General features: G+C 45.6%; 1 protein-coding gene across 1 annotated transcript in view; it reads left to right on the forward strand.

Moving 5' to 3' along the window:
- Positions 1-10,508, forward strand: part of LOC119445111 (serine/threonine-protein kinase PLK1-like) — a 63,674-nt gene extending 53,166 nt beyond the window's left edge. Inside the window, exons 3-4 of the mRNA XM_037709437.1 lie at positions 6,279-6,525; positions 10,479-10,508. Coding sequence (XP_037565365.1) covers positions 6,279-6,525; positions 10,479-10,508 — 277 coding nt within the window. The remainder of the gene's footprint in view (positions 1-6,278; positions 6,526-10,478) is intronic.
- The last annotated feature ends 655 nt before the right edge of the window (positions 10,509-11,163 follow it).

An 11,163-nucleotide genomic window follows, 5' to 3' on the forward strand; every position in this document is an offset into this window, starting at 1 on the left:
CACATACATGGAGATCATGTCAGACAGAGTTCGATGGAAATGCTCGGGAAGACCATTGGTCTGGGGATGGTACGCAGATGTGGTCTTATGAATGGTGTTTGAGGCTTGCAGCACGTCAGCAAGAACATGGGAAAGAAATGTCTTGCCACGGTCACTTAGAAGAACACGAGGCACACCGTGGCGCAAGATAATGACTTGCAGGACAAACTCAGCGACCTCACAGGCCGCACCAGAAGGAAGAGCTGCCGTCTCAGCGTAGCGAGTGAGATGGTCCACGGCGGTGACAATCCAGCGCTGACCCACGGGTGTAAGCGGAAGGGGTCCGTATAAGTCGATGCCCACGAATTCAAAGGGAACGGACGGGCACGGCAATGGTTGTAAAAGGCAGGCGGGAGGAGAGGTCGAACGTTTGCGATGTTGGCATGACGCACCCGAACTGACGTACTTGGCAACACTAGTAGACAGGCCAGGCCAGAAACAGCGAGTCTTAATGCGGTCGTAGGTCGTAGTGGCCAGCCGTTGAGTCGTCGTGAAAATCGTGTAAAATTTGCAGTCGAAGAGAGCGAGGGACGACTGGGACCCATCGGTGACCGGTAGGGTGGTAAACTTTCCGCAATAATGAGCCATCATGAAGTTTAAACCGTTCCAGTTGTCGTCTTAAGCGGCTGTTGGGAGGATGGGATAAGCCAGTGAGCTGGTCGATAATTGTGCGGCAGTACGTATCTGCACGTTGGAGGGAGGCGAGGTCTTCTGAGGACCGAATGTCGACCGAGGTCACGAACCGTACCGGGGCCATGGTTGTGGTCGGTTGGCTGGGCGGTGCTGAACGGAGGCAAGGTGAGACAGGGGCATTTGGCGACAGCGGGCAACGAGATAAAGCGTCAGCATCTTGATGTTGCCTGCCAGACCTATATGTGATAGTGTAGTCGTACTCCTGCAAACGCAGAACCCAACGGCCGAGGCGTCCGGACAGATTCTTCAGGGAGGACGACCAACACAGAGCATGGTGGTCAGTCACAATTGTGAATTGGTGGCCATATAAATAGGGGCGAAACTGTTGTATGGACCATACGATGGCGAGGCATTCTTGTTCGGTGATAGTATAGTTTCGCTCAGCAGGAGACAGAGTATGACTCGCGTAGGCCACGACTTCCTCTTCAGACGCGTGGTTCCGCTGCAGCAGGAGAGCGCCTATTCCATGCCCACTTGCGTCAGTGTGGAGGATAGTAGAGGCTGTGGGAACAAAGTGACGAAGCACTGGTCCTGATGTGAGGCATTGCTTGAGGGTCTGAAAGGCGGCTTCACATTCATCCGTCCAGGTAAAGGGTATGGTCGTGGTCAGCAGCTTATGAAGAGGAGCTGCGATAGTCGCGAAGCCACGGACAAAGCGGCGGAAGTACGACGCTAAACCGAGAAAGCTGCGAAGGTCTTTAGGTGTGGTTGGTGTTGGGAAATGCTGTACAACAGCGACCTTGTCGGGATCTGGCTCAATTCCGTGCTTGCAGACCATGTGACCTAATACTTTGATGCTGCGGCTCGCAAATCGACACTTCTTAGTATTGAGCTGGAGACCGGCCTTGGCTAGACACGTGAGAATGTCGTCTAAGCGTTCTAGGTGCTTGAAGAAGCTGGACGAAAAGATGACAATGTTGTCCAGGTAACTTAGGCAGATACTCCATTTGAGGCCACGTAGTACGGTGTCGATCATTCGTTCAAATGTGGCAGGCATTGCACAGACCAAAAGGCATTACGTTGAATTCGAAAAAGCCATCAGGTGTTGCAAACGCGGTCTTCCCTTTGTCGGGCTCATGCATCAGGATCTGCCAATATCCAGAACGCGGTGGTAGCAGCAGTCGTTGCGGTGGTTTGCGCCATGACTGGTGTTGGCGAGCACAACCGTCGACCAGAGCGGAGCTCCAGGGGTGACCGGTAGAGCAAGAAGACGGGGATAGAGCAAGAGGACGACGTCTCACCACTTGTGAGACGACGCTCGGGACGAAGGCAGAGCTCTTCTATTGTCACACAGCGCGAGACAGCCCACGAACACCAACCCGACAAAATGATGATGATTATGAGGATCAGTATATACACATGAAGACGATGATGAACTGCACAGTTAGCGCTCACAATATAAACGTACGGTGGATTAAATTTTTTACATTTGAATTTCGCCTTCAATCAACCGTCTTTTCGTGTTTTTCAGATAAAAAGAAATCGTCAGTAAAGGGAAGTTTGTTGAGGGCTTTGGGTACTTGAAAATGTAGATTTTGTCTGTCATAATTCGTGAGCGTTCGCCGAACTCGTAGTTTTACCTCACGAAGGTTGTAACTTATAGTCCTGCAGTGACAGAGTACAAACGGTTTCGATGAATCTATTGCAACAGCCGTAGATAATACACTTCGCCAGTTTGTAGTATGCGATGTTCAACAAACAAGGGTTGTGTACGTAAGTTTTGTGGCACACCGTAATAGCCTTCAATAGCACACAAGGCTCTTTTTTGTAGCAGTAGTAGTTTGTGGTAATTTGAAGTCGTAGTCGTACCACATACAACATTACAATATGACAGCTTTGAGAAAAACAGTGCGTTATACATAAATACCTTTAACCAAACAGGCAAGAATTTAGAAGTCTTAAAAGCAGACCAACAGTTTTGCTCGGTTCGGAAGCAAGTTTTGAGATATGTACAGACCAGGAAAAATTTCCATTAAACCACACGCAGAGAAATTTTTGAGAAGAAACCTGACTGATTTTTGCATTATCATAGTGAATCTGTACAGAAGAACGTTACACGGGGTTGATCGGCTTGAAGAGAATTATTTACATTTAAGCTAAGCTTATTTGCGTGTGAGAATCACGAAGCTTCAGCGAATAAGTGTTAACCATACTTTGACGGGCGGGTAGTGTGCGGTAAGAAAAGAATTGCGTCGTCAGCGTACATTACCAGATCTGGAGAATTATATATAGCGGCTAGGTTATTGATGTATGTAATGAACAATAAAGGCCGTAGTATTGATCCCTACTGGACACCATTCATTATTGTTTGTGTATCGGATATGTTATTTGTTCGTACGTATTGGGACCTATTACTCGGATAACTTCTCAACAGGTTTAGCGCAATACCGCGAACCCCATAGTCACAAAGCTTCTGAATGAGAGTGTCATGATGTACGCAATCAAAGGCCTTGCGGAAATCTAAAAATAGTCCAAGAGTATATGTTTTACATTCAATATTGTCAATGATTTTGTCTTTAACAACAGCGCTGTTCCGTGGACCTATATTTTATAAACCCATACTGTGAATCAGCCATCACATTGTATGTATGCAGAAAATTGGCTATGTTAGAATTAATAACGCTTTCAAAAATTTTTGATAGAATCAGGTAATACCGAAATAGGTCGGTAATTAGACAGTTTGTTTATGTCACCACCTTTATATATTGGAACCACTCGAGCAAATTTTAATTTGTCCAGAAAAACACCTGTTGACAACATAAGGTTTATAATGTATGACAAGACATCTCATAACGGTGCATACATACTTTAGAGGGATTGTTTTTATATCGCCATATCCAGCGGATACATCGTTCTTTAAAGAAAAAAATATTGTAGCTACTCCTTGAGGGGTTGTTGGTGCGACTGCTATAGGATTCCGTAATGGAGTGGTGAGGGCCATAAAACTATCAACCGGAGCTTGCGTAACAAGATTTGGTGAACCGCATTAATAAAGCAGTCATTCAGGGCGTTGGATAGCTCACAGCCAGTTAGTTTACGATCAACTGTAGTTATTTCACGAAGTTGTGTGCATTTAGTTTTGTTTTTCAAGTTATGAACCTCTCGCCAAACTTTACGACTATCATGTTGAATTCGAGAAAAATAACGTATGTAATAATTAGATTTAGCATTTTTTAGGTTATTGTTAGGTTTATTTCTAACTTGTGTAAATTGAGAAAGGAGAACCAGATCTCTGCTATGGAGGAACTCATGATACATTTTATTTTTCTTATCCTTGCATAAAGTGATTTCTTCATCCAAGGCTTCTTAAACTTTTTAGCATTAATTTTCCTCTCTATTAGTGGGAGACCTGCGTTATATTGGGCTAAGCAGATATCAATACATTCAGAATATGCCGTATTAACTTGATATATATATATATATATATATATATATATATATATGTCCAATTAGAACCTTTCATTAGCTTACGAATCTCTGGTCATATGCGTAACGGTATTTGTTACTCGGTTTAATCTGAGAGGTATAAAACAGAATATCGGCAAATGGTCACTAATATATGAGGACAATAGACCGGATTCAGTGTGTGGAAGCTGAACATTTGAGATACAGATATCTAATAAAGTAGCCTTGTTGCAAGTTATTCTAGTAGGCAAAGTAAGACATGCGTAAGTTATACATGCGTAAGGAGAAATGAGGCTCTGCAATTTCCTTGAATGAGAATCATCTGATAATCGGCCTATGTTTAAATCGCCCATTAAAATGAAAGGTAGTTTAGTAGAGTCGAGGAAAGTAAAAAGGCTTTCCAAGAATTCAATAAATTATGATTTGTTACCCTGAGGGGTCTATACATAGAACAACAATTATATTCGGTAAGTATATAGCTAAGCACTCAACGTTGGGATTTGTGACTGTAACATCGCTAACCACAGAGTGCGAATTACATTTTTGAGCATAAACAGCAAGGCCACCAGCTCTTCCATGGGGCTTTCATAAACCATTGTAAGTATAGTCATGGAAGCAGCACTCATCACCATCAGTGCCAAACCATGTTTCAGAAAAAAGAATAACATCAAACTGCACCGACAGCGACTCTAGATATAAATCAGGATCGTCGCGCTTGTTTTTCATCCTACGGATATTTAAATGAAAAGCCGTGAAATATATTTTACTGGTACTTTTAAAGCTATAATTAAAAGGTCAGTTTTGTATCTAGAACAGACAGGTGGAAAAAGCATCGTGACAAGTCAGCAATGTGGAGCATGCTGCAAAACTAGTGTTATTCTCTAGTCATCTTTGCCAGATCATCCAGGTCCTCAATCCTAACGGCGTCCATGTTTTTTTCCGCGCGAAAACCTTGCCCCCGCTTTTCCAGACAAACTTCCATTCCGCTTCTTTCTTGTAAAGTCCCTATATAGTAAAAGTACCGCCATCTACTCTTTCCTCCGCTGTCTCCTCACCTAAAGCGCTTGTTTGTTTCTTTACTTTTTGCTTGCGAAAGTAAGTCGACGGTGGCGCCCCTAGAAAGTCCCCGCTGAAGCTTTAAGGCCGGGAGCGCGCCGCGGCCGCCACCGGCGACTCCGGCTGCGCAGAGTGACTTTCAACATGGCTCTGAGGCGGAAAAAAAAAACAAAACATAAAGAAGTGAAAGCGCGCGCTTTCATCGTCCAATCGGAGATACAGGATAGACAGAAGCGGCGTTGATCAAAGGATGCCGGTAAAGTCCCTGTATAAAAGTACAGCCATCCTTTGATCAACGCCGCTTCTCTCTCTCCTGTATCTTCGATTGGACGATGATGGCACGCGCTTTCACTTCTTTACATTTTTTCCCGCCTCAGAGCCCTGTTGAAAGTCACTCTGCGCAGCCGCAGTCGCCGGCGGCGGCACGCGCCCGGCCTGAAAGCTTCAACGTGGACTTTCTAGGGGCACCACCGTCGACTTGCGTTCGCAAGCAAAAAAGTAAAGAAATAAACAAGCACTTCAGGAAAGGAGACGGCAGAGGAAAGAGTAGATGGGGGTACTTTTTCTACATAGGGACTTTAGATGGCGGTACTCTACTTGTATAGGGACTTTACTTTCTTGCTGGCAATAGCGGCACCAAGCAGCTGTTGGTTAGTCGGCGTAAGATGCTCGTTCACATAAACACTGTCGGTCCCAGATAAGCCGAGCTGGTCATTTGTTACCTTTTGTTTCCTGGCCTTAGAAAGACACGCATGACGCTTATCTCTCCGAACAAAGCCAATCAAGATACTGGTCTCGCCTGGCTTGCGCGTTGAGATCCGGTGACACGTGTCAATGTCATGGCTAGCGAATGGTTCTTTAAGAACGTCACCGATTTTTTTGCCAATGTCAACAGGATGCTCGTATGACTTGATACCTTTTATTTCCAAGTTATTTCACCTGGTATAGTGCTCCAGCTCTTCAACTCTCCGCGTTAAGCGCTTCTTTTCATTTGTGAACGGGTCTTTCTACCCATAATCTAAATTGATGTATTGTATCAGGACACTAGGCACCATCAGTAAACACTATGTCTCCTGTTTGGACAGGAACGTTATTTACACGGAACACGAGAACACTGAAGGCCACTACTCACTGGAAAAGTACCCGCCGTCACTCGAGCACAAGATAACTCTACTGAAACACTTCGGCAAATACATGAAGGACTACCTGGTGACGACAGGGGAAGACATCAGCCGACGGGAGCCTGACAGCTTTGTCAGTCTACCTTACGTCGAGACGTGGATGCGAAGCGAGTCTGCGATAAGTTTCTACCTCACCAACGGAACCGTCCAGGTAAGTTCAAACTGAAAAGAGGAGTTACGAGTTGCACGTTAATATTTAGGATATATTGTCGGCGGTTCACAAAGCTCAGGGGCTTTATTAGAGAAGCAGCTGTGCCGCGCCATACTCGGGAGCAGATGTAGATGTAGAGCCTAGATGATAGTGGCGCATACCCACTCAGGGGGATTGGCCAAGAACCGGGAAGTTCGATATAACAATAAGGAAGGAGAATTATAAACTACAGCAAACATAAATTTGGGAATAGGTACGTATATGAGAATTGATGGGTAGATTATAAAAAACGATTTTAATAGGACAAAGAAATAAACAAAACTAAAAAAATAAACAGCTAATCAGCGATGTTGCAAAAATATAACGGAACCTTAAACTTTGATTTTATAGCCTAAATCCTGGAAATGAAATTCTGGATGGCATCGCCAACCTTCCTGTCGCTGTGTCCGAAGGTCGAGGCCCCCAAAGAGAGTAAATTTTGAAATTTCATTCTAATCTAAGAAGTCGGAACGGTGTTTCTAAGGTTCCTTTTCGCAATTCAGCATATCTCTGATAGACAATGAGGGGAAATGATTTAATGTTTCATGTTTCCCGCAGTAGGGACAGTTCGGTGAGGGAACCAGACCCGCTCTGTGTAGGGAAAAATTTAGAAATGGAATTCGGCAGCGTAGTCTAGTCATTGCGACTTCAAGTGATCGCGTTTGACAGAGTTTACTATTCCAATAATGCGACAAGTGCTGAAAATCTGAGGAGTTTGTTAAAGAATGGGCGTGAAATTTATAACGCAGCGTCATTTGTCTTCGAGATCTAGCCGCTATGATGAAAGCTGAAGCCGGTAGGATTTGAATGACCGGGCTTTCAGGGACGCTTTCGCCCACGAATCTGCCATTTCTTTTACAAACAGGCCCTTATGCCCTGCTACCCAAACCAATATAATGAAAGCTATGTGAGGGGGCACTAGCGAACTGAAAGCTCGCAAAACCGGGGAATTATCGGAAGCCGTGAAGGAGGAGCACAGAGATATAGAATCCGTGACGACCACTGGAGAAAGTGTTGATGTATTTAGTTTCCGGAGGGCTAGAACTACAGCTAAAATTCTGCTAGAAAGATAGGTACGAAGCCCGGAAGGCGAAGAGAGAACGACCAATCAAGAATAGGAGAAAACATTCCACTTCCACACTTTTCTTCATTTTGAAAAGCGTCAGTGGCAATATCTGTCTTTATCGGAACGTGCAAAAAGTAATAATTTAAAATACAGCTAACATGCGGTAAGATAGTATACCTGTGCATTTTTAGGGAAAATATCATCGTACTGAATTTTGATGGAATTGGTGTTGCAAGAAACAGGACTCACCTCACGAATTCGAACGTTTAACTGATCTAGGAGAGTTTGAATAAAAATAATTTGTGATGTGTGGAATCGCAGTCAGTACAAGCCGAAAAACAAGTTCAGCTGGGAGATAAAAACTGTCCGTGAACGCCTTATAGAGGATTCATATAGTCTTGAATATGATTGTACAGTTAATAATCGAAACCTCTTAACAAGAGAAGGGATTCTAGCCTCCAGATGTAGACCTTCATTTGCTAAAAATTTAGGTAGCCCAAAACATTGTCGCAAGGCCTGCCTCTCCAGAAGAACAACGGGGCGAATTTTATATGCAGGAGCTCCAGAGTACAGCACACAACCAAATTCCAATACCGGGCAAGCATTCATGCTGTATATTGCTAACAGCCTTGTTCTTCGCATTTCCGATCGCATATTGGTCAGCCTACGCCGCAAGCCAACCGCTCTAACACCTTCTGCTGCACTATAGTCAATGTGTGTCTTCCAAGACAGTGAACCATCAGATATCACGGCAATACTTGACAGTGTCTACTTGTGGGATACTATTTAGATGATAAGACAGAAAAATATATATGAGGTCCTTTAATGGAAACGCGAGCACTGAGCATTTGTTAACGTTGAGACAGAGATGCATCGCATCCAGCCATTTTTCTATAACAGACAAGTATGTCTGTAATATTTGATAAAGTTTTTAGATGTAATTTGCCGATGAGAAAAACGCTATGTCATCAGCGTACACGTATGAACTTCATCATGACTTGGGATGGAACTCATTAGAATAATAAATACGACTGGAGAACGTACTGCCCCTTGTGGAACGCCTCTTGATTGCGCGCACCTAGCGGAAGAAATGCCGCTTTGGTAGCAATTCTCTGTTCCTTAAAAATTCTGTAATCCATGCTTGAAGGTGTTTTGGTAAGTTAATGTTCTGAAGCTGATTGATCAATATCACATGTTAAACACTACCATATGCATTTGAGATATCTAGAGTGAATAATAGTGCATACTGCTTTAGGCGCCATGCCAACTGAATACGGCTTTCAAGGTGAATATGGGCCGGCCATATAGAGCACTGTGATCTGAAATCAATTTGTTTCGGACTCAAGATCGATCGCTCATTAGGATAATTTATCACACGAATATTTATACCAGAGAGGCGCCAACAATAACAATGTCTTCTTCTCTTGATGCCGCCCGGAATCTCAAGCGACCCGGTCGTCATCTTTGTCGGTGCCAGGGCGTGTTTGTGCACGAATAGCAACGCGGCATTGCCCTCCCTCCAGAGCGAGCATCGTCCCTATGCTAATCAAATCGTGGTGGATAGAATCGTAGTCGACAGCTTGTTGGTGCCAACCTCACTCGGAATGATATGGTTGCATGTGCACTACGTGCACTACCTCAGGCACCTGTTGACGGCGTTTCGTACAGCATGAACCGTCACCAACAACCTCGTAGGTCATGTCACTAATACGGCGTAGAACCTTGTATGGACCGAAGTACCGGCGTAGAAGTTTCTCCGAGAGTCCTCGGCGTCGGACGGGAGACCAAATCCAGACTCTTTCCCCGTGTGCATAAGCGGCAAATTGGTGGATGAGATTGTAACGTCGTGCGTCGCGTTCTTGTTGACTCGTTATCCTGACGCGGGCGAGCTGTCGTGCTTCCTCGGCGCGTTCAGTGAAATCTGCGGCGTCTGTATCTGGACGATTGCAGTCATGAGGCAGCATAGCATCAAGCATTGTACTGACTCCTCGACCATGGACCAGAGCGAATGGCGTCATTTTCGTCGTTTCTTGGCGCGCCGTGTTGTATGCGAATGTGACGTACGGTTAAATTGTGTCCCAGTTCTTGTGCTCCACTTCGACATACATGCAAAGCATGTCTGCGACAGTCTTGCTGCGGTGCTCTGTAAGCCCATTTGTTTGGGGATGATAGGCGTCGTCTTCCTATGCGCTGTGCCACTGAGCGTGAGCACAGTGCGCAGAAGCTCAGCTGTGAATGCGGCTCCTTTGTGGGTTATGATGATCGCTGGAGCACCATGCCTCAGGACAATGTTCTTGATAAATAATCGTGCTGCTTTAGCTGCCTTGCCGCTCGGATTTGCCTTGGTTTCCGCATATCGGGTGAGGTAGTCCGTCGTGAATATTATCCATCTGTTGACGCTGTCAGATATTGGAAAGTGGCCCAGCAGGTGCATTCCAATTTGAGCAAACGGCGTTTCCGGTACTAGAACGGGGTGCAATAGCCCAGCGGGTTTAGTCGGTGGTGCCTTGCGTCGCTCACACTCAAGGCATGCCCTAACGTAGTGCTTCACCTCTTCTGCGAGCCTGGGCCAGCAGTAGCTTTGTTTGATTCGTGCCAGTGTTCGCTTGGAACCAAGGTGGCCCAAGGTGGCTTCGTGGTGGCAGGCTTGCAAGATTTGGAGGTGGAAATCTTCGGGAACTACTAGCAGATGGCTCTTCCCTGTTGGAGAGAAGTTCTTCCTATAGAGAATTCCATCGCGCAAACAGAATAAATGTATAGTCCGTCAAAATAATCTCGACACCTTCGTAGCTCGCCCTTTCAAGAACCGTATCAGTGTGTTAAGCTCCCGGTCGTCTTGCTGTTGCAGAGAGATGGCGGCGGCATCAACCATCCCTAAAAGGCCTGCGCATTCATCCGCATCTGTGCTCGGTGATTCCATAGGTGATCTGGAGAGGCAGTCGGCATCTAGGTGCTGTCTTCCCAATTTGTACACTACTGTCAGGTGGTAACTCTTGAAGCCGTAAGCTCCAGCGTGCCAAACGTCCAGACGGGTCTTTCGTATTGGGCAACCAGCAAAGCGAATGGTCGTCGCTCACTACTTGATATGCGCGACCGTATAAATACGGGCGAAACTTCGCGACTGCTCAAACGACGGCAAGACGGACATTCCTTCTCCGTGGTTGAGTAGTTGGACTCAGCACGTGACAATGTTGTACTTGCATAAGCAATTTCCCTCTCGGTGCCCCGGCAATCAGACGATCGTACTGTTGGTAGTGCTACTGCTGCGCCCACTCGATTGCTGTGACCTCTTTAATAAACTCGTCCACTGCTGTCGACGGATTGCACACAAGGCCAGCGAGCAGCTGCTCCTTGACATCACGCATGAGATGTCTGAGCTTTTTAGCGTCGGGCATGTTGGGATCTGCGCGGCGAAACAAACGCACCATGTCTTCGACAGACACGTTAATTTGGCTTTTGGATGCGCCTGTCGAGAAGACAAAGTGCGTTTTCACGTCACTTTGTGTCCCAGAATGTGTCGAGTAACCGACGCG

The sequence above is a fragment of the Dermacentor silvarum genome, chromosome 1 (assembly GCF_013339745.2).
Source record: "Dermacentor silvarum isolate Dsil-2018 chromosome 1, BIME_Dsil_1.4, whole genome shotgun sequence".
NCBI lineage: Eukaryota > Metazoa > Arthropoda > Arachnida > Ixodida > Ixodidae > Dermacentor > Dermacentor silvarum.